This window comes from Trematomus bernacchii, unplaced genomic scaffold (genome assembly GCF_902827165.1).
Source record: "Trematomus bernacchii unplaced genomic scaffold, fTreBer1.1, whole genome shotgun sequence".
Lineage (NCBI taxonomy): Eukaryota > Metazoa > Chordata > Actinopteri > Perciformes > Nototheniidae > Trematomus > Trematomus bernacchii.
Window position 1 is genome coordinate 9661 of NW_022987356.1, and position 24552 is coordinate 34212.

At 43.4% G+C, this 24552-nt stretch overlaps 1 protein-coding gene across 2 annotated transcripts; it reads right to left on the bottom strand.

The window, feature by feature from the left end:
• Nucleotides 1-7538: 7538 nt before the first annotated feature.
• Nucleotides 7539-18343, bottom strand: LOC117483782. 2 transcript variants are annotated; one of them, XM_034132142.1, is made up of 8 exons: nt 18261-18343; nt 12946-12967; nt 9877-10200; nt 9597-9680; nt 9284-9406; nt 8416-8502; nt 8306-8334; nt 7539-7688 (listed from the first exon to the last, which is right to left on the bottom strand). In XM_034132142.1, the coding sequence occupies exons 1-8, from the start codon at nt 18297-18299 to the stop codon at nt 7620-7622; spliced, it is 777 nt and encodes a 258-aa protein (XP_033988033.1). In that variant the 5' UTR covers nt 18300-18343; the 3' UTR covers nt 7539-7619. The 2 variants fall into 2 exon arrangements, with proteins under 2 accessions (XP_033988033.1, XP_033988026.1); XM_034132135.1 differs by having other exon boundaries at nt 7539-7694.
• Between the last annotated feature and the right edge of the window lie 6209 nt (nt 18344-24552).

Sequence of the window (24552 nt, forward strand, 5' to 3'; positions counted from 1 at the left end):
GGCACTCGATCAGCTGTTTGGGTTTATTGATAAAACCGAGACTTCACGGCCAGATGCGGCGTTCGTTGTGGCCGGAGATTTCAACACCGCCAACATGAAGAAGGTTTTGCCAAAATATTACCAACACATCAACTTCCCGACGCGCGGGGGAAACATACTGGACCATGTTTATTCCCCTTTCCGGAATGGATATAAGGCTCTCCCTCGCCCTCCCTTCGGCAAATCAGACCATATCTCACTACTGTTGTTGCCTGCGTACAAGCAGAAACTTAAAAGGGACAGACCGATAACAAGGACAGTACAACGATGGAGCGAGGAGTCAGATTCAGCACTGCAGGATTGCTTTGCATCCACGGATTGGAGTGTGTTTGAGGACAATAACATCAACACACACACGGACACTGTCATCTGCTACATTGGGAAATGCATCGATGACGTGGTACCGAAGGTTTCTGTACGGACATTCCCAAATCAAAAGCCCTGGGTAAACGGTGAGGTGCGCGGCAAACTGAAAGCGCGCACTCTCGCGCACACAGCGGGAGATTTGGAGGAGTACAGGAAGTCTAGGTATGATCTCCGGAGAGCAATAAAAAATGCAAAGAGACAGTACAAAGAGAAGGTGGAATCTGACTTCAAAGGCTGTAACACTAGGAATATGTGGGCGGGACTAAGGACAATGACTGACTACAAAGGAGCAGCGGGGGGTGCTGCGGGAGTGTCTGCGTGCGCATCTCTCCCAGATGAGCTAAACAGTTTTTTTGCACGCTTTGAGAGCAGCCAGGCTGTGGAGGTACAGAGGGACCAGGAGCTACACTGCCCTTTTGTTTTAAATAGGGCAGATGTGTGTAAATCCTTTAAAAGGGTTAACCCACACAAGGCTCCTGGACCTGATGGCATCCCTGGCCGTGTTCTCAGGGTGTGTGCAGTTCAGCTGGCAGAGGTGTTCACAGACATCTTCAACAGGTCCCTGCTGCAGTCTGTAGTCCCCACATGTCTTAAACACTCCACCATCATTCCTGTCCCCAAAAAGACAATCATCACCTGCCCCAACGACTACCGCCCAGTAGCACTCACCTCCATCATAATGAAGTGCTTTGAGCGGTTAGTCAAATTATTCATCACCTCCTCCCTCCCTGAATCTCTGGACCCCCTGCAGTTTGCCTACAGAGCAAACAGGTCCACAGACGACGCCATAGCCCTCACCCTCCACACTGCCCTCTCACACCTGGACCCGAAGAAGAGGAACACATATGTGAGAATGCTGTTCATTGACTACAGTTCAGCATTCAACACCATTGTGCCCTCCAAGCTGGCCATCAAGCTCAGAGACCTCGGACTCAACAGCGCCCTCTGCGACTGGATCCTGAACTTCCTGACGGGCAGACCCCAGGCAGTGCGGGTGGGAAATATCACATCCTCCACCCTGATTCTCAACACCGGTGCCCCTCAAGGCTGCGTGCTCAGCCCTCTCCTCTACTCCCTGTTCACCCACGACTGCGTGGCCACACACAGCTCCAACACCATCGTGAAGTTTGCTGATGACACGACCGTCATCGGCCAGATCACAGACGATGACGAGACGGCATACAGAGAGGAGGTCGAAAACCTGACATCTTGGTGCCAGGAGAACAACCTCCATCTCAACATCAGCAAAACAAAGGAGCTGATTGTGGACTACAGGAAGCAGCAGGGAGAGGGACACGCCCCCATCGCCATCAATGGGACTACGGTGGAGAGAGTCAAAAGCTTCAGGTTCCTTGGGGTCCACATCACTGAGGACCTGACATGGTCTCTTCACACCACCACCATCACTAAGAAAGCTCGACAGCGGCTCTTCTTCCTCCGCAGGTTGAGGAGGTTCAAAATGGATTCCAGGATACTCTGCAACTTCTACAGGTGCACGATAGAGAGTATCCTCACTGGCAGCATGACGGCCTGGTACGGCAGCTGCACCGACCTCGATCGTAAGGCTTTACAGAGGGTGGTGAAAACTGCACAGCACATCACCAGGACGGAGCTGCCATCCATGGAGGACCTTTACTCCCAGCGGCTCAGGAAGAAATCACTACGGATTATCAAAGACCCCCATCACCCCAGCCACAAACTGTTCTTTCTGTTGCCGTCTGGCAGACGTTACCGCAGCATCCTGGCAAGGACAAGAAGATTCGGAGACAGTTTCTTCCCGCGGGCAGTGAGACTGTTAAAAAATTGAACTGTTGAAACAACTTCAAACATTCAACTGCTACTCAGTAGTATGTATCTAATACCTAATATATATATATCATTCCAATAACTTGTATATAGACTCATACTGCACTATTCCACATCATAACTTATTTCATTTTTATAACTATTATTATTTTTGTATTGCTCTTGCTCTTATTGTTATTATGTTATGTTATTATGTTGCATTGTTGGAGAAGCCTGTGACATAAGATTTTCAACTGCATAATTACTCTGTAGCTATGTCAGATTGACAATAAAGAACCTTGAACCTTTGTTTCTTTCTACAAGGATCTGTACAGTTCGGAGAGTGGCTTTGTCCAATCTGTATGCGATGATTTTTTAAATAATATCCAAATGGAGTCTCTTTCTGTCAGCGACTCTGAAAATCTGAATGCCCCCATCACACACCACGAAATTGAGAAAGCAGTAATGGACATGCGTAAGGGCAGGTCGCCAGGCCCAGATGGTATTCCACCCAAATTCTATCTCACCTTTTGGCCCTTGCTCGGCCCCTTGCTTGTAGAGATGATATTATTTTCTATTAAGGAGGGTTCATTTTTGAGAGACGTCAACACTGCCCTGTTATCCTTGCTTCTTAAAAAAGGCAAGGATCCGACAGAGTGTACTAGTTACAGGCCCCTCTCACTCTTAAACACTGACGTAAAGATCTATGCCAAAGTGCTGGCTAGGCGCCTTCAGTCTCACATGACGGATCTAGTACATAGCGATCAGACAGGCTTTATAAAATCCAGGCTAGCCGCTGACAATGTAAGGAGGCTATTACACATCATAGATGGGGCCCAACATCTACCTTCCCCAGCTGCAGTTCTCTCACTTGATGCGATGAAGGCCTTTGACCGTCTAGAATGGCCCTTTTTGTGGTCGGTACTCGGGGCAATGGGCTTTGGCGCCCCTTTTATTGACATGGTCAAGGTGCTATATAAAAACCCAACAGCTATGGTGCTTACAGGCAAGGTATGCTCCCCATCTTTTGCTATCTCGAGAGGATCAAGGCAAGGCTGTCCGCTAAGCCCCTTGCTATTTGCGCTGTCACTTGAGCCGCTGGCAAAGACCATTCGTCAGTCACCCACGTTATCCCCAATCTCCATTAATGGTACGCATCATCATCTTTCGTTATATGCTGATGATGTGCTATTGTATTTGGGCAATGCTGTACAATGTATCCCAAGAATACTGTCTATTGTCGATCGATATGGTCAGCTTTCTGGGTTCAAGATAAATTGGCAGAAATCTGCTTTGATGCCACTTAACCAGGCAATGATCAATGCACCTGTCCCTCCATCTATCCCAGTTGTCAAAACTTTTACATACCTGGGGATAGACGTTTTTCCTTCAATTCAGACAATAGTTAAACATAACTATGGTAACACGCTTCATAAAATAATTTCTGATTTGGATAGATGGTCTTCTCTGCCTAATTCACTTCGCAGCCGTGTATCAATAATCAAGATGAACATTCTACCCAGAGTTAATTTTTTTAGTTCAATGCTACCTCTTCCTCCACCAACTCAGTACTGGAGCAAGCTACAGACAGCTGTGACGAAATTTTTATGGCAAGGCAAACGCCCTCGCATCAAGCTCTCTACAATGCAGCGGGACAGACAGGCCGGGGGTTTGTCTCTCCCAAATTTTAAACACTATTATTGGGCCTTCACGCTTAGACCCTTATTAACCTGGCTCCAGTCTGAGGAATCAGTGTCATGGCGGGCCCTGGAAGAGAGTCTAGTGCATCCTTACACCCTTCAAGATCTCTTGTATTCGAACATTCCTATTGCGCAGTGTCGTTGCAGGTTCGGCCCCATTGTATCACAATTGTTGTCTGTCTGGAGGGCGGTAGAGAAACTATGTGGCTGCCCCTATGCATGGAATCCATGTTCCCCATTATTTAACAATGCCAGATTGTTGATTGGTGGCCATCCCATTCAGTTTCCTCAGTGGAAAGTGAGAGGGGTTCATATACTGGGGAACGTCTATGGAGATGAAGGTCTGCGTTCGTTTCGGGAGCTGTGTACAGAATTTGATTTACCTCGTTCCTCCTTTTTCTTTTATTTACAGTTGAGGTCGGCTTTAAGGGCTAGCGGTATTCCATTGCAAAGTCCTCTATCACCACACCCGCTTCATAACATTCTACACTCCACTAGAGGTACAAGTGGCCTTGTTTCCAAACTTTACTGGTTCATTTCACAACACGCTTATAGACCTCTGGCGTTAGATGTGATATGGAGGGCCGATATCCCAGATCTGGATCCAGAGTTTGATTGGGATGAAGTCTGGTCCAATATACTAATAGCTTCTAGGAATCCTGACCACCAGCACATACATTATAATTGTACTGTAGAGTTTACCTTACGCCTAGGAAGCTTTGTTTAATGAAAATAATTGCTGATCCAAATTGCACTCTATGTGACGTAAAGGCTATTGGTACTTATTTACATATGTTCTGGGAATTTCCGCCAGTGGCCAGATTCTGGGAGATGGTTGCCTCTAACCTTTCGGTGATATTTGAGACTAACGTGCCTCATTCACCTGTCACACTTATCTTAAACGACCTGTCCAACCTGGGTTTAACCCTGACCAAAAGGCGAGCACTATTAGCCGGGCTTACAGCAGCAAAAACATTGGTTGCGACTCGGTGGAAGCCTCCCCATTCCCTCTCACGTAAGGTCTGGGTTCTAACATATCTAGACATATCGTATCTAGAAATATCGACAGCCCGGGTACATGGGGCAAAGGAGTCAACAATAGAGATGTGGACTTCGCTCATTGTGAACCTCAAGGGCATATTAGGATAACTATCTAATGGGGATGGTGATCTGGATGGGTGGGTGGGGAGGGACGTCACGTCACTGGGTTTTGTTTCTTTCTGTAGTTTGGTGCTGTTTTTGTAATGTATTGCATTTTATGTTATTGATTGTACCATTTCTTTTATAAATAAAATAAATTTGATCACAAAAAAAAAAGAAAGATATTGGTTTAAATAAATGAAGTATTGACTTTAATACACTGATATACATTCCATTAAACAATACTAAATACTAGATCACCTACACATCAGTGAAGTTGAGCTTTTTTTCCATGCAAAAGGTTACATTTAGATGTTAACAAGCAATATGACTTGTCAGCTTTCTAATTTAATGTATTGAAGGCAAAGATATTTAACACATAGTGAGAACTGCTACTATTTATCTCTCAATATTGTCTGTAAAAACGAGGTAAAAGTTATTATTTCAGTGAGACAACAGAGCAAGCTTCTACAGTTGCACTACGTTTTGATAACAGTTCAATATTATTTTGATAGGAACGAGAAACCCTCCCAAAAGCCCCTTTAAAGTGAATCTGTACAAAAACCATTTTTCTTAAAATCTTTAAATATGCACTATTTTATTGTATTAAGTATGTTCTCTGGTAACAGATAAGGGGAGAAAATAGCTTGTTTTTAAAAATGCTTCACTCTCTTTTCCTACTTACTATGTTTTCATATCAAAGGGAAAATACTGTCCGCCTTATTCACTCTAAATATCTGGTAGTTGTGTTAATGTTCCTGAAACTCATCTTTTGGTGCTCTGGGGCTTAGTTTATTTGCAGACAAACATGAAATATCACTACATTTTCACTCCATGTCTTCACTTTTTGTCCTTTAAATATATTTTCTCCTTCCCTCTTTCATTTCTCCATGCTTTCACTACTTCCATTTTCACTTCCCTTTCTAACTCTAATCTGAAAACATGACAATCCACCAAAAAATAGATATTTGCACCACAAAAAAAGCAGGACTATTTTTCACAGTAAGATATTTGAATGCAAATCTATTAATTTGAACATTTGTTTAACTTTTCTTTCCTTTCGATTGCATAATTTAATAATGATTAGATTGTCTAAATGTGTTTGCTTCTTGGAAAGTGTATCGTGCAAAAAATATGCTTTGTTTTACAGTAAAGTAAACTCTCATTGCACACAGTAGCGTGGCGTGGGGAAACATTTAGGGGAAGCCCATTTTTTTGGGTTGGGGGGGGGGGGGTGGTCAATAACGTAACCAGATGAGTGATTACAGCGCCCGGTATCATTTTACACACATTTGTATCACACAGATGCAGGACTTGCACACGCCTGTTATCTAACCGACAGGTCCGCACGCCCTCTCCAGCCGAAACTCTCTCGTCTTATCAATTTAAGCATTTTCTTATTAATTTATGCAGACACACACAGGTTGGCAGGGGCATCACGTGGGCCTCATCTGATTGGTCAATCAATGACATTTTTTTCACCAAGGGAAGCCCGATTCAGCTGTAAAATACTCAATGAGAGTGGGGGAGAGACGGGCCGGCAGCAACACACAGCAAAGGAGAATTATCGAAACAAAACAAAGTGTTTTTATTTATTTATTTAAATTATAACTACAATCCGAAAAAACAGGGGAAGCCTGGCTTCCCTTGGCCTCCGGGAGAAAACGCCACTGATTGCACAAGCTCCCTCTGCTGCAGCACTTTCAGAAGCACACAGTTCACTAACTCAACCTATACTCACATTATTCACACATGAGAGAGTGTTTGTGTTTGTGTCTTCAGAGATCTGCTTCTCAGTGTGAGAGGACAGTAGTGACCTCCACATGTTGGGAGGATCTCTGCTGCTTCCTACTGGTGAGAAAATAAAAGTGTTTGAAACTAAAGACAGCTGAACAAGAACACCTTTAAAAGAGTTTATTTTCACCTGAGAACGTTTTTTATTTCCAACAGAAAACTCCAAACAAAGCAAAACACATTTCACTTAAAAGGTGTTACAAGGAAATACATCTGTAGTCTGGTAAGGCTATTAGGTAACTTCATTTGGTATAATACAACACAATCAAATATACTAAAATAAATGCAATATTCCATTAAATGATATAACTAAACAACGGTTAATAAAACCAAGCAGAATTCATTTAAAAACAAACATTTTGCCCATGCTCTAATTATTCAGAATACAGTTCATCTCCAACATGTCTGAACCTTTTTCACAATCCACCTCTAGAGGGACTCACATGTTTTCATAAAGCTGCTGCTGTACTCTCACTTTGATGCATTTAAGCCAAAAAAGCAAAAACAAGGTTAATATAAATCTGATTAAACTCTGCTAGCTGTGCCCTTAAACTCTAAATCTTTGATCCAAGCGATCATGCTATTGTTTTAAACATTACATCGGTTTCTTTCTTGGTTTGTTGACGGTGGCGTAGAGGAGGCTGGGATCAGCGGAGGCAGCAGAGGAAGAGGAGGGAGCTCCCACAGTGCTGTAGGTCACTGTATCATCTTCATCATCATCATGAGGGCTGTAAAATATGAGGAGGTGATGTTTGACAGCAGTGGACTCTGAGGGGAGTTGATGTTGTTGATCAGTCACACAGAGGCAGACGGCTCTCCATCGTTTTCATAGTTCACCTCATCTTCATCTTCATCTTCATCAATCTGCTCCTGTCAGCATGGAACAGAGACATGGTAAAAACACAGATCAGAGCTGGAAAGTAACTAAGTACATTTACTCAGGTTCTGCACTTAAGTATATATTTTTGAAGGACTTTACTTGAGTATTTCCACTCGTCACGATCTGTCAGTTTTTTCCTGTTTTATTTTTATTTTCCACAATATATTTCTAGACCGACTGGAAAACTGGGTGGGACTTTCAGCAACAGTTCTACATTGTTTTGAACCCTACTTGAAGGACAGGTCTGAGTGGACAGATATGACATGTGGTGTTCCTCAGGGCTCTGTCTTGGGGCCTCTTCTCTTTCACATCTACAGGCTACCACTGGCTGCATTTCATTTAATTAAAAGCATTATAAAGAGCTGTTGATTCAACTACATGGTCACTTTGAAGCATCCTTAATGAGCATTTATTTCATTTTGTTGCTGTTTTCTGTTATTTTGGTTAATGAACTGTTTAGCTTTTCTGAGATCATTTAATTTGGATACATAAATATTCTAAATTAATCTTGTGTTGCATCTTCTTCTGCCTGTCATATATCCATTGTTAAAATTGGATAGCAAATAATACACACATTTAATTATGCAATGTTCAAACTCACCATGTTTTCTTCCGTCTGTGCTTTGCTCCCTGAAAAAAGGACAAAACAAGTTGATATTAGATTTCAGCTTTATTTATATATTTTTTATTTCATCTGTGAAAATCTCTCACCTTTAGCTCTTGTCCACATGTTGACTGTAACCACGGTGATGATGAGAGCTGCTAAACCCACAGACACGATGATGAGCCTCAAGTGACCTGGAAAAGAGAAGTTAGAAGAGTTGGTACCACTTTACAATAAGACTACCCTTATAAAGGATTCATAAAGGGTTTATAATTAGGTTATGAATTAGGTTGTAAACACTTTATTAATCATTAAGAGCCATTTATAAACCAGTTCTAACATAGTGTTCAAACATCAACACAGGCTCACTATTTGGCAAGATGACTAAGCCTTATATTGGCTACTTAGCTAGAATCAACTCAGTGAGCAACAGATACCAAGGATGCTGGCTGATGAAGGAGACGAAGTAAGCTAGGTAGCCAATATAAGGCTTAGCAGTACAGATACATGTGGGCTCACTATTTGGCAAGCAACCGGTCACAGTTGCCCTGTTTATCTCATGTCTTATAAAAGCTTATTAATGATTTATAAAGTGTTCACAACCTAATAAATGAATTACAAACTATTCGTAAACCCTTTATAAGGGTAGTCTTATTGTAAAGTGGTACAGAAGAGTTCAATATAGTCAGAGGTTTTTATCTCTTTATCTCTCAAATCTGAATGAACCAAATGTCTCTTGGCTGTTTAATGCTTCCTCGTCACCTTCACACAGGGACACGTACAGAACATACAGATACAAACACAACTTATTTATAATCCAGACAGTTCTTTTTTATCTACATAAAATGTTACCTTTATAAACGATGTTGTATCTGAGTCCACTCCTTCTCCTCTTCAGTACATCCAGGTGTGTATATACTGCATGTGTGCATGTCTTTTCTAACTGTGAATGTATATGTTCTGTTCTCTCACTACCTTTATTGTTGTCCTCTTGTTCTGTTTGATTGTCTTCAGATGTGTTGGTCGTCTCTCCGGCTGGTCTCATGTTCACTGTTGTCCATGTTGGTGACACTGCAGTCACCTTCCCTGCATCATCACCTTAATGAATAAAATAACAACATGCTGGACAGTTATAAAAACAAATGTAATCATCTCACATCACGACATAAAGATGTGACGCATCAGGATGAACAGCTCATCATGTTCTCACCTGAGGACTGAAGAGAAACAGCTGAGGTTCTGTCCTGTAGCTATCAAACACTTTACAAGTCAATCAAGTTAACCTTACCTGAGTTCATGTTATTTTTAGCTGTTGTTGTTGTTGTTGTTTTTGTTGTTGCTGGTGTTGTTGTTGCTGTTTTTTTGTCCTCACCTAAACAGATGAACAAAACTTAACAAACTATTCAATTTTAAAATTCCATAAAATAAACAAGATGGAGATATTATGAGAGAAAAGACAACCACAATATGTAACAACATTTAAATGTACTTCATCACTGTAATCATCATCATTATTGGAATGTTTCAGTTTAGAGACAGTTTGAAAACATGATGATGTAAATACTCACTGGTAACAACAGACAGAAAAACCCAAGAGTATAAACGTTGTTGTTGTTCTGATCTGAACTGTCTGCAAAGGTAACTACCAGCATCCTCCTCTGTGACCTTCTTTATAACCAGAGAACATTTCTCTGTAACTCTCAGTCTGTCTGATTTAGCTTTGGCTTCTTTGTGAATCTGCCCGTATTCAAACAGCGTCACTGAGCTTCTTGAATCCCTGAAGTACCAGGTAGTATACTCACACGTATCCTGATCATCTATCACATTGTCAAAAGGCAAAGTGACTTCATCTCCAGCTCTGACAATGCGGGAGTAAGGTTTCACATCTGCAGCTGTTCGGGGAAAAAGCAGAAAGAAATATAGACGTCATAAATGCTGACAGAATAATGATGTATGATATAAAAAGGTAAAGAGTTAGAGTTCTGGTTGATCTGTTTAATGAATCATTTAACAACACATTCAAACCAGAGTTAATTACAGATCCACATAACTAACGTAAGTGTTCATAGTGAGTGTGACGATCACTTTAAAGAATATTGCTATGTGGGTTTTAGTGACCAAGAGTTCACTAAAGTCACCACGTTACAAACACAACTTATCATTCTCAGTTAAAGGAACAGTACGTAGTAAAGTACCGTTAGTGATATTAAAGCGGTTTTATTTAATGTAATTGGTAAATGTTAAATGGACTGTATTTATAAAGCGCTTCATCCAGTCTTTCACCCCCTCAAAGCGCTTTACATACAACAAGTCACCCATTCACACCCAATTCATACAGAGCAATGTGCCCCTTGCTCACTGAAGGGGTTAGAGCCATTTTCCTTTCATCATTATGGTTTGAATGTTTGTCTTATTACTAAAAGGCTTTAGAGGAAACTCTTAACTATCTATTTTTGTGAGTCACACTACGCTTTGAAAGATGTTAGTTTAAGCCTCACTTATTTGCTGTCAAATGTGCGCTGTCGGATATGGAGGACGGAACATGACATAAGTATAAATAAATAAATAAATGTATGAAGAAATACAGGAATAAATAAATAAATACGGAAATAAATAAATGCAGGAATAAATAAATGAGGAAATAAATACACAAATAAATAAATAAAGAATAAATAAATATGGAAATAAATACTTGAATGTATAAATAAAAGTCGAAAATAAAACAGAACACATGTTATTATATTTCTACATTTACGGTCACTTACATTTATTTATTTATGTATTTCTGTGTCCGTATGCTAATGAGGTGACCGCAGTAACGAACGTGTGCTTCAATAACGTTTGGGGGCAAGTCCTCTATACATCGTTCCACACGAAACTGGACATAGTCTTTTGGTTCTCCGTTCTCTAAATGGTCCGCTAATAATCTCCAATGATCTCCAATGGCTCTTAAACCAATAACCATAAATAAACCTGAGTAAATTTGAATTGTCAACAATTACAACTGTGGATAAACCATGGATGTATAAAGATAAGGGCTAAACAGTAATGCTCCTCCTGCATTCGAATCAGCGCTGTCAGCCAGGCGTTCGAAGTAGAGCCCAATCTGCCAGAAATGATCACACTCCTGTAACCAATCATGCTTCAGATTGAGGTTAGGACCGCCCACCTCATTAGTATAGACACAGAAATACAAGTGTCCGTAAATTTAGAAATATATTAAAGATATATAATAACGTGCGTTCTGTTTTATTTTCGACTTTTATTTATTTATTTATAGATTCATGTATTTATTTCCATATTTATTTATGCATTTATTTATTCTTTTATTTATTTATTTGTGTATTTATTTCCAAATTTATTTATTTCTGTATTTATTTCCTCATTTATTTATTTCCGTATTTATTTATTTATTCCTGTATTTCTTCATACATTTATTTACACATTTTTATTTTTTTATACTTATGTCATGTTCTGTCCTCCATAGTCAGACAGTTGGCGCCAGCGGGAAACAAACCGGAAACGCTATTAGTTGATAATGCAAGATATGTTATTGTTATTAAGAGCAAGACAGAGAGGGACAGAGAGGGACAGAGAGAGACAGAGAGGGACAGAGAGAGACAGAGACAGACAGAGAGAGAGACAGAGAGAGACAAAGAGAGAGACAGAGAGAAACAGAGAGGGACAGAGAGAGACAGAGAGAGACAAAGAGAGACAGAGAGGGACAGAGAGAGACAGAGAGAGACAGAGAGAGACAAAGACAGAGAGGGACAGAGAGAGACAGAGAGAGACAGAGAGGGACAGAGAGAGACAAAGAGAGAGACAGAGAGGAGACAGAGCGGGACAGAGAGGAGACAGAGAGGGACAGAGAGAGACAGAGAGAGACAGAGAGAGACAGAGAGAGACAAAGACAGAGAGGGACAGAGAGAGACAGAGAGAGACAAAGACAGAGAGGGACAGAGACAGAGAGGGACAGAGAGAGAGACAGAGAGAGACAGAGAGAGACAGAGAGAGAGAGACAAAGACAGAGAGGGACAGAGAGAGAGACAGAGAGGGACAGAGAGAGACAGAGAGGGACAGAGAGAGACAGAGAGGGACAGAGAGAGACAGAGAGGGACAGACGTGCATGTCTATATATGGCATGACATTGGTTCACAGCTGAGGGTGTGATTAAACAGGAAGCGGTATAGTCTTTAGACCGTGTTCTGTTTGTTCTTTTTGTTCTGTTTGTTCTTTTTGTTCTTTTTGTTCTTTTTGTTCTTTTTGTTCTTTTTGTTCTTTTTTGATACGGAGAACTTTTAGTTACTTTGAAGCGAGGAAGTTTGTCTTCATGTTTGTATGTCGCCTTGATCAATGAATAAACCTGATGTGATTCAAAGCTACAACGATCTCTGCAAAGTTTGTTTGGAAGCAAAGAGAGGCGCGTCATCACCAACAACCCCGATAGAGGAAAGTGGATATTAAATGTAGAAACGGATTCAAACTCCACGACAGAAGGTATCATTCACACACCGTTCCCCATTGGGAGCGACTTGGGGTTAGGCATCTTTCCCAAGGATACATCGATTTCAATTGAAAGACGCCCTCACTACCTTTCATTAACAGTCGTAAACAGTGTGTGTTCTCTGCATCCTCACCTGTAAAGTGGAGCAGCAGCATCTGTGGTGGCTCTACTCTTCAGCCACCTCCCTTGTGAGTGTGTGTTCCCTTTCCCTGTCTGTGTGGGCGTGGTGGCTGTCACTCCTGGCTCCCGGCTCAATCTCCACCTGCTGCATCAGCTTTACACACCTGATTCCCATTCAGCCATTTACTAATGGTATATCAGCGGAGGCTCCACAACATGTCAGCGCCAGATCGTTGTTTAAACCCCAGTGGTAACTCTCAGCCTTCTTAGCCGATTTAAGCTATTTCTCTGTACATGGAATACGTTTCTCACCTGTTTCTCTTATGCTCCAGGATCACTCTCCAGCCGCCTAGTTACCATCACCTGCAGCCACCAGTCATCATTCCAACCGGATTACTCTCCACGCTCCTCCACCTCACAATAAACCTTTTTCCAACACTCTGCCGTGTCCTGCGTTTGGGTCCTATCGGATATCGTAACAGAACGATCTGGCCAGTATGGACTCAGCGGACACAGGCCACCAGTCCAAGACTACGGACGAACTCAGCCAAGCCCTGGCCAATCAAGGTGCTCTTGTGGGGCATCACGACGTGGTTCTCCGTGAGGTTGTGGAGACTCTCCGGAACCTCTCCGCTAACGTGCAAAGGATCGGCACACAAGTGGAACTGCTCACCTCACAGTTTTCTCCCCCACAGCCCGCTGCACAGCCGACAGCTCCTCCCCCCCGCTCCTGCCGCACCTCTCCATCAGCTACGAGAGGCTGTTATTCCTACACCGGAGCGATACGCTGGAGATTTGGGTATTTGTAGAGCCTTTTTGTTCCAGTGTTCGTTAGTTTTTGAGCAGCAGCCTAGTACTTATCATATAGACGGGGCTAGGGTAGCATATGTCATGAGTCTGTTGAGGGGGAGTGCTCTAGATTGGGCTACAGCCGTTAGGGAGAGCCAGCCACACATTTGCTTATCATTTGATACTTTCATTTCCGAAATGAAAAAAGTTTTTGATCACCCGGTACGGGGGAGGGACGCTTCTAGGCGCCTTCTTTCTCTCCGGCAGGGCTCCCGTAGTGTAGCCGAATTTTCAGTTGAGTTTAGAACAGTTGCTGCTGACTCAGACTGGAATAACGAGTCATTGCAAGATGTTTTTCTTCAAGGGCTGAACGAAGCAATTAAAGACGAGCTAGCTGCTAGGGATGATCCAGTTAGCTTGGATAATTTAATTGCCACAGCTATCAAGATTGATAATCGCCTCAGAGAGAGACGCAGGGATAGGAATAGCCGTCACCCCAATCCCAGCTACTCCTCACTTGATCCCCGAATTGGCACTGCCACTGCCCCAATCTCCAGATCCTTTCCGACTCCTTTCTCGGTTTCACCCCCCGAAGATGAGCCCATGCAAGTGGGAAGGGCCCACCTCTCACCATCTGAGCGGGCTAGAAGGATCCAGGCTGGGGAATGTGTTTATTGCAGCCAAACCAGTCATCTAGTTTCCTCCTGTCCTAATCTGCCAAAAGGTCAGGCTCGTCAGTAGCTGTGGGGATTCTGGCGAGCCCTTCCTCCTCTCTCAACCCCCGACCCAGAACGCAGCTAGAAGCCGTTCTTTGCTGCAACCAACAGTCACTACCCCTGCTCGCCTTAGTGGACTCGGGGGCGGACGAGAATTTTTTGGACATTGACATTGCAGCTCAGGCAGGAATTCCCTGCGAAGTGTTAGATTCACCTCTTAATGCCAATGCTCTAAATGGACAATTCCTGGCCCAAGTCACTCACCGCACCAAGCCAGTAAACCTCATTCTGTCTGGAAACCATCGTGAGTTTATTCAGTTTCACCTTATTTCCTCACCTCATGCTCCCATAGTGTTGGGTCATCCCTGGTTAAGAACACACAACCCCCAGATTGATTGGATAACTGGCAAAATCATTAGTTGGAGTTGTTTTTGTTTATCCTCATGCCTGCAGTCTGCCCTGCCGCCAGCAGAGGCCGCCGCTCCACCACCCAAGATCGAGCCGCCTGACCTGTTATCTGTCCCCATGGAATATCATAGCCTAGGAGAGGTGTTCAGTAAACAGCGAGTTCTTTCTCTTCCTCCTCATCGACCCTACGACTGTCCCATTGACCTCCTTCCCGGGGCCCCTCTGCCTTCCTCACGTCTGTTCAACCTGTCTCGCCCTGAGAGAAAATCCATGGAGAGTTACATCCATGACTCCCTGGCTGCTGGTGTCATCCGCCCATCCTCCTCCCCGGTCGGTGCTGGGTTCTTCTTCGTGTCCAAGAAGGACCGCTCACTGCGGCCCTGCATTGATTACAGGGGTCTCAATGCCATCACTATAAAAAACAAATATCCATTACCCCTCATTAACTCCGCCTTTGAACCCCTCCAGGAAGCCACCATCTTTTCCAAACTGGACCTCCGCAATGCCTACCACCTCGTCAGAATCCGTGAAGGGGACGAGTGGAAGACTGCCTTTAATACACCACTCGGTCACTTTGAGTATCTGGTGATGCCTTTTGGACTGACGAATGCCCCAGCAGTTTTTCAGTCAATGGTGAACGATGTGCTCCGTGACCTCCTCAACCGGTCAGTCTTTGTCTACTTGGATGACATTCTCATTTTCTCCCGTAACAAGGAGGAGCACATTATCCATGTCAGGCAGGTGCTGCAGAGACTCCTTGAAAACAGACTCTTTGTGAAGGCGGAGAAATGTGAATTCCATGTCAACACAGTCTCATTCCTGGGCTACATCGTTGAGGAAGGAAAGATTAGGACCGACCCTGAGAAGATCCAAGCGGTGGCGGGGTGGCCCAAACCAACCTCAGTTAAACTGCTTCAACAGTTTCTTGGTTTCGCCAATTTTTATCGGCGCTTCATCAGAGACTACAGCAGAGTGGCGGGCCCTTTAACCAGACTCACTTCCCCTACAACTGGTTTTTTCTGGACCCCAGAGTGCGATGCAGCCTTCTCGGAGCTAAAGAGACTTTTCACCACTGCCCCTGTGCTCATCCACCCTGATTCCTCTCGCCAGTTTGTGGTGGAGGTCGATGCCTCCAACACCGGGGTAGGGGCAGTTCTTTCCCAGCGCTCGGAACGAGACCAAAAATTACATCCTTGTGCATTTTTCTCTCGCCGCCTCACTCCAGCTGAGAAGAACTATGACGTGGGTAACAGAGAGCTGCTGGCTGTCAAACTTGCCCTAGAGGAGTGGAGGCACTGGCTGGAGGGAGCCGAGCTCCCTTTTATTGTATGGACAGACCACAAAAACTTGGCGTACATCCAATCTGCCAAGCGCCTTAACTCTCGTCAGGCTCGATGGGCCCTGTATTTCGGCCGCTTCTCATTCACCCTTACCTACCGTCCAGGGTCACGGAACCTCAAGCCGGAGGCTCTCTCTCGCCAGTTCGCTTCCGAAGGACCAGCTGCCAATCCAGACACTATCCTGCCTGCCTCCTGCGTGGTGGCGGCTGTTACCTGGGAGATTGAGTCATTGGTTAAGGAGGCTCAGCGGGCGCAACCTAACCCAGGTAACTGCCCAGCTAATAGTCTTTTTGTGCCTACCCCTGTTCGCTCCAAGGTCCTGCAGTGGGCACACACCTCCCGTCTCTCCTGTCATCCTGGTGTCCATCGCACACTGTTTATTCTAAAACAACGGTTCTGGTGGCCTTCCATGGCTCAAGACACCAGGGCCTTTGTTGCTGCCTGTACAGTATGTGCCCGCGCCAAGTCCTCCCACCAATCTCCCTCTGGCCTGCTTCGCCCGCTGCCGGTACCTAGGCGTCCTTGGTCGCATGTGGCCTTGGATTTTGTCACTGGACTTCCACTGTCACAAGGAAATACCATCATCCTAACTATTGTGGACAGATTTTCCAAGATGGTACACTTTGTTGCTCTTCCCAAGCTTCCCACAGCCCGAGAGACTGCAGATCTTCTGGTCAATCATGTTGTTCGACTCCATGGGATTCCCACCAACATCGTCTCTGACCGGGGTCCCCAGTTCATTTCCCACGTTTGGAAAGCCTTCTGTCAGGCTCTGGGAGCATCAGTGAGCCTGTCATCTGGATATCATCCTCAGACGAATGGGCAAACGGAACGGGCCAACCAGGATCTGGGGGCGGCTCTTCGCTGTGTGGCTTTCAGGAACCCTTCGTCATGGTGCCCACATCTGCCATGGATCGAATATGCCCACAACTCCCTGTCAAATGCAGCCACAGGTATTTCACCCTTTCATTGTGCCATGGGTTTCCAACCACCCCTGTTTCCATCCCAGGAAGAGGAGGTTGCTGTTCCTTCCGTTCAGACCCACCTTCGTCGCTGTCATAAGGTGTGGAGGGACACCCGAGCCGCCCTGCTCCGCTCCGCTGCCCGCAACTGCCTCATCGCAGACCGCCACAGGACCCCGGCTCCCAACTACTTACCAGGTCAGAGTGTTTGGCTTTCCTCCAAAGATCTCCCACTCAAGACAGAGTCGAAGAAACTCACGCCACGTTATGTCGGCCCCTTCATCATCGACTCAGTTATCAACCCATCTGCAGTAAAACTCAAGCTTCCCCCACACATGAAGGTTCATCCGACATTTCATGTTTCTCTGTTGAAACCTGTTGCCAGCAGCCCCTTGTCTCCTCCAGTGAGTGTTCCCCCACCCCCCCCGCATCATCAATGATCACCCAACCTACACCGTCAGGCGATTGTTGGACGTTCGTCGCCGTGGAAGGGGATTCCAATATTTTGTGGATTGGGAGGGCTATGGTCCAGAGGAGAGGTCTTGGGTTCCCCGGCGAAACATCGTGGGCGCGTCCCTGGTTCGGGACTTCCACCGTGATAACCCTGGTAGACCTGGTAGACCTGGTAGACCGCCTGGAGGCGTCCCTTAAGGGGGGGGGTACTGTGGTGGCTCTACTCTTCAGCCACCTCCCTTGTGAGTGTGTGTTCCCTTTCCCTGTCTGTGTGGGCGTGGTGGCTGTCACTCCTGGCTCCCGGCTCAATCTCCACCTGCTGCAATCAGCTTTACACACCTGATTCCCATTCAGCCATTTACTAATGGTATATCAGCGGAGGCTCCACAACATGTCAGCGCCAGATCGTTGTTTAAACCCCAGTGGTAACTCTCAGCCTTCTTAGCCGATTTAAGCTATTTCTCTGTACATGGAATACGTTTCTCACCTGTTTCTCTTATGCTCCAGGATCACTCTCCAGCCGCCTAGTTACCATCACCTGCAGCCACCAGTCATCATTCCAACCGGATTACTCTCCACGCTCCTCCACCTCACAATAAACCTTTTTCCAACACTCTGCCGTGTCCTGCGTTTGGGTCCTATCGGATATCGTAACAGCATCAGGAATGAAGACATCATGATCCTTCTGAATTCAGACATCGTGCTTCTCTCTCGGTCTCTGGCTCTCGACTGTCAGAGTCTCTAACCGGCTGCTTCTTTAACAAGAACTCAGTACCGATGATAACAGCAGATAAGCGACAGAAGAGGGGAAGTTGAACGTGGGAAGATGTTTTCTGGTTCCTCATTTCACCTCCAGTGTTTTTCTTCTGAGAACTGAAGGAGAAGTGTTTCGATGAGAATGAGGTTAACGCCAGCAGCTCTGAAGGTATGACACCATATAGCAAATTCGGCACGCAACTTTATTTGATGTGTCCCCGCAAGAGCTTGCAAAGAATATAATATGTTTATTATACGGTTGAATGCCACTTTACAGAAGCACGTTGTCCATAAACTACATGTCCCACAATGCATCTCATTTTGTGACGTGCATTTATTAATAAAGTATCTCAACAATACAACCTGACATCAGTTCAGAGCATCCAAACTACTGTTTAATTTCACATTATCTGATTCCCTGTAGACGGGAAACTCCGAGAGCATTCTTGATTTCATTACATTTATAATGAATAGTTGGTTGAAAAGGTTCTGATATTGTAAATAGTAAGATTTTCCAGTTTCTTATATTTGTATGAATAGTTGGTTGAAAAGAACATATTTATAATAAATTGTTGGTTGAAAAAGAGTTCTAATGCTGAATTTGTATATGTACAGTACACATCACACAACCATGGTATGTCATATGAAGTCATTCAGTCCTGATGTATCTCAGTCCCTGCTGTGGGGAAAGTAGATTGATAAACAACTACTCAAAATTCGAATTTACACATTTTCATTTTAGACATGAATTACAAATGTAAATACAGTGTTAGTCATATATTACACTACTTTTGTGAACCTAAGACTTTGGTAAACCAAATCTAAAACACCAGAAAAATGGATGACATGAGTAAGTCTGTGTTTTCACAAGAGTTTTGAAGATTTAAAGAAAATCAGATGTCAAATGTTCAGCTTTAGAGCTAATTATCTCATCACACAGTGCTCTACGGTGAGTGACTTTATACCAAGAACAGAGACTGTCCTGAACATTTTGATATGTAACACACGGGGTGCCATGTATAACAAGTACATTTAAAAGGTGATTTAAGGAGACATCTAAAAAAGACTCAAGAGGGTTATTACACCGTTTTTGTATTACTACAGTATATTGAACATCAATATGTTAGGTGCATTCTTTATCACCATCATGTTATAGTGATACAGTTAGTTTGTGTTCGTTTATTTGTTCAATATAGCCTATATTGAAAACATACATTTGTATGCATTGATGTTGAAGTACTTCGGCTACGCCACTTTCGGGTCCCGGGGGGCTACAGCTGGCAGCGAAGCAGCCCCAGAGATAACTCTTTCTTCATATTTGTTGTGTATTCATTCAAGCGGGTCAAAGTTACAAAGCACTTCACATCTTACATCGGCCTAGTTTTACCTTACCAGTGCAGTGGTAAGGTTATCTGTAGAAAAGCACCGTATTTAGGTCAGCCTTCACAGTAAGGCTACATTAAATGTTGTAATATTCATTGTGTATACTGTATATGTATATACTTCCTGTGTATTGCTTTTATTTGTTTACCACCTTTTCCCACACATTTCCCAATTTCCTAATTTGGGATGAATGAAGTATCTATCTATCTAGATAGACAGATAGATAGATAGATAGATAGGTGGGGCAGGCAGGCAGGCAGGCAGGCAGGCAGGCAGGCAGGCAGGCAGGCAGGCAGGCAGGCAGGCAGGCAGGCAGGCAGGCAGGCAGGCAGGCAGGCAGATAGGTAGGTATACGTAGGCAGGCAGGCAGTAAGTAGGCAAATTGGGACATTTGTGGAAAACAGGTATTAACATAATACAATTAAATACAAATAAAAGCAATACACAGGAAAATGCATAAACAGTAGAAAGGATCACGTTGAATATTACAATATTTAATGTAGCCTTACTGTGAAGGCTGACCTAAATACGGTGCTTTTCTACAGATAACCTTACCACTGCACTGGTAAGGTAAAACTAGGCTGATTAATAAGATGTGAAGTGCTTTGTAACTTTGACCCGCTTGAATTAATACACAAAAAATATGAAGAAAGAGTTATCTCTGGGGCTGCTTCGCTGCCAGCTGTAGCCCCCCGGGACCCGAAAGTGGCGTAGCCGAAGTATTTCAACATCAATGCATACGAATGTGCTCGATATATGCTGTATTGAACAAATAAACTAACACAAACTAACTGTATCACTATAACATGATGGTGATGGTGATAAAGAATGCACCTAACGTACCGCTGTTCATTAAAGTAATACAAAAACGGCACATTAAACAAACCATCATGCTCATACTTTGAAACCTTGAAATGCGGAAATGTCGTCATCAGCAGGCCATCACGTGGTTTCCGAAAATAACCGAGTGACACGAGCAGATTTCGGTCGAGACTGGCGGAAGGTTTGTCTCAAAACTCTGTGTGTGTAAAAAGATGATCCACAAGCAGAGATTTGAGATCCACAAGCGCATTTTTGGTCGACAAATACAAAATGGATTCACAAATGCCTGATCGAAAGTTGTCAATGTTAAAGAGATATTCACAAATTCCTTTTGTTTATTTGTAAATTAATTATAGTAGCCTATTCACAGATCTTTTTTTTATTTGTGAAAATATTTTTGCGTATTTGCAGATCCGTTTTACATTTGCAAATTTATTTGTGAGTTTGCAAATCTTTTAAATGCATTTGTGGATGGTGTTTTACATTTACAAATCACATATTTACACACACATGTTCACTCAAATATTTATGAAACAAATCTAAGCCTATAGATTTGTTTTACAGTAAAGTAAACTCTCATTACACAAGCTCCCTCTGCTGCAGCACTTTCAGAAGCACACAGTTCACTAACTCAACCTCTACTCACATTATTCACACATGAGAGTGTTTGTGTTTGTGTCTGCAGAGATCTGCTTCTCAGTGTGAGAGGACAGTAGTGACCTCCACATGTTGGGAGGATCTCTGCTGCTTCCTACTGGTGAGAAAATAAAAGTGTTTGAAACTAAAGACAGCTGAACAAGAACTGCTTTAAAAGAGTTTATTTTCACCTGAGAACGTTTTTTATTTCCAACACAAAACTCCAAACAAAGCAAAACATATTTAACTGAAAAGGTGTTACATTGAAATACATCTGCAGTCTGGTAAGGCTATTAGGTAACTTAATTTGGTATAATACAACACAATCAAATATACTAAAGAAAAAGCAATATTCCATTAAATGATATAACTAAACAACGGTTAATAAAACCAAGCAAGAATTAATTAAAAAAAAACATTTAGCCCATGCTCTAACTATTAAGAATACAGTAAATCTCCAACATGTCTGAACCTTTTTCACAATCCACCTCTAGAGGGACTCACATGTTTTCATAAAGCTGCTGCTGTACTCTCACTTTGATGCATTTAAGCCAAAAAGCAAAAACAAGGTTAATATAAATCTGATTAAACTCTGCTAGCTGTGCCCTTAAACTCTAAATCTTTGATCCAAGCGATCATGCTATTGATTTAAACATTACATCGGTTTCTTTCTTGGTTTGTTGACGGTGGCGTAGAGGAGGCTGGGATCAGCGGAGGCAGCAGAGGAAGAGGAGGGAGCTCCCACAGTGCTGTAGGTCACTGCATCTTCATCATCATCATCATGAAGGTGAGCCTGCAGGGGAAGAAAAGTGATTATGCATAAAGGAGTTCTGAAAGTCTTGATTGTATAGAAGTCTGTGAGAAAATGACCCTACGTCTCACTTGATTTATATCCTCAATAAACATTTTCCTGCAGATTTTATGTTCTCAATCTCAGTTTCCAAGTCTTCTTTAATACAGCATGATGTTCGGTGAGTTATGCTCACATTTAGAGTAGAATAGACGATAAAGTCACATCACCAGTGAAATCAATGAGACAGCTCACCCTGGCTTTCCTGCTGCTCTTCCTGGTAAAATTATACAAAATAAATGAGACTTGGGTTAAAATCCAGGGCCCGTTCTCATTTCATCAAATATCCCTCCTCGACTCCTCGACTCCTCGGTCCTCCGGTAGTGACCCGGAAATGAATTTTAGCGCGCCATGTTGAAGGACATCTCATTTTCTCGAAATGCACATCGAGGACCGAGCATCGAGCGTCGAGGAGGCGCTCTCTGGAGGAGCTATAACCGAGGATACACTGATGGGTCCTCCACGGTCCTCCACGGCTCCTTCGTGGATGCATTTCCGGCAACAGTGATGTTTCAAAGAGTCGAGACGCACGGCCGGACTGATCTCAGCCAATGACAGCTCTGCATGCATCCCCTGGATATTATTTTATAGAGTGGCGAAGTCCCTCCCCTTCCGGTGGACCTCCATGGGACCTTATTTCGGAAAAATTATGTATTGAAGTCAATGGAGAGAGAAAGATTATCTTTCGATCCCGTTTGAATTGTGCCACGAATTACACATATGATGTTTGTCAATTTAAAAGATAATTTTGCAAGTCAAAAAAAAAAAAATGTGTCGTAAAACTGTGAAGTAACACATTTGTTTGTGTGAAACGCTCAATGAACTACATCTCTGGTCTCACAGAACAACACACGTCACCAAGATGGCCGTCACTACTGTCTTGTCAACAAAACGATTGACTACCCTCACAATCACCACAATGAAACACGTCCTGAAGAATGTCAGGCAAAGCTGCCTGCCTGCCTTCCTTTGATTCTCTCTGAACTGCCTGGTCGTTTTAATGTTTAATGTCAACCATTTGTGCAGATAGCATGAAGTAGAGAAGATCGCTAGCGTTAGCGTTAGCATTTCTCCCCCGGGCTTAAATTGTGTATTATAGAATGATCACACCGGCGTGACAGTACTCTTCAAAGGGTTCACGAAATATGACTACTACTCTTACGGGCCGTCTCCACGGCAGCGTTAAAAAATCTTGAAACGCTTCTGCCCATTCACTTTGAATGGGGTGACGTCACTTTTTTTCGCTTTCGCCGAAATGCATTGTGGGCAGGCGAGCGGAGATTCTCAGGATTTTCAAGATCCAAAGTTGAACAATGTTCAACTTTTGAAGCTGAGGAGGAAGCGTCAGCCAATCAAATCCCGTGTACGCAAATCTGACAGTTCAAGCTCTAGCCAATCAAACGGCGTGTAAGCTGGGAGAGAAATACCGCAGGTCATTTCCTCATATTCCAAAAATGAGGAAGAAATTAGCGGTAGCGAATCAATCACCCGGTTGCTTTATGACCAGACCTACCGGGATATAAACCGGAGGAGCCAGGCATGGAGGGAGGTGGCAGAGACAGTGGTAGGTTTTCGCCTGTTTTGGGGAGTTTATATCCAGTTTACTTCGGGCTTTTTTGCTTCGTATGTCGCGGGCGGGAGATTCATGTGATTGGTTGCTCGCAAAAAATCCTCAAGCTTCAGATACGCCCACCTCCAAGATTTTTTTAACGCTGCCGTGGAGACGGCCCGTTACTGTTTAACATTTTGGGTTACTTAATGTTACTTCATGTTAAGGCTAATACAAATGACAAGGCTGTAATGCTAACTAACGTGCTAGCTACTAGCTAGCTTGATCCAGACACTCCTAGTCCTTTCATCAGACGGGAAGCGAAAGAACGAGCAAGACCCATTGCTGGTATGAACAACCTGGTACTAAGCACATAGGCATCTTGTTAAAGTTATCTTATCTTAGCCAGCGCCATATAGATAGATTCTATCTATATGGCGCTGATCTTAGCTATCTCTTAGTGGAGGAAAACAATTGTGACATCACATACGCGACTCTGGGATTTGTAGTCTTTCTAGTTGCGTATTTTTCATAGTCTTATATTTCAACAGTTTTACGACAAACTGTGACTTTTTTGACATGGAAATGAATTTTTAAGATTGACAAACATCATATGTGTAATTCATGGCACAATTCAAACGGGATCGAAAGATACGTTTTCTCTCTCCATTGACTTCAATACATTATTTTTCCGAAATAAGGTCCCATGGGGCGGAAGTAGATGGGCGTGACTTCGCCACTCTATTAACTGCTTTCATCGCGACGCGATGTTTACAGTGAGAACAGCTGTGAGGTCCGTGCAGAAAGCAGAGCAGTGTGTATAATATATATCACTCAGTATAACAGGCCTACTCTCTTTATTTGCTTTAGTTTAGTAGATATCTACAAACAAAGTCGATATTTTTCTAAAACCATTTAGTGCTTCACATAATAAAATACACAACGGCTGTAGCCTG

Coding starts and splice junctions, on each gene's coding strand:
- LOC117483782 (XM_034132135.1), bottom strand. CDS start 18,299: ATGTCTGAATTCAGAAGGATCATGATGTCTTCATTCCTG. Junction 9,407..9,596: donor TAAAAATAACATGAACTCAG/GTAAGGTTAACT, acceptor TTATTCATTAAG/GTGATGATGCAGGGAAGGTG. Junction 7,695..8,305: donor CACAGACGGAAGAAAACATG/GTGAGTTTGAAC, acceptor CCATGCTGACAG/GAGCAGATTGATGAAGATGA.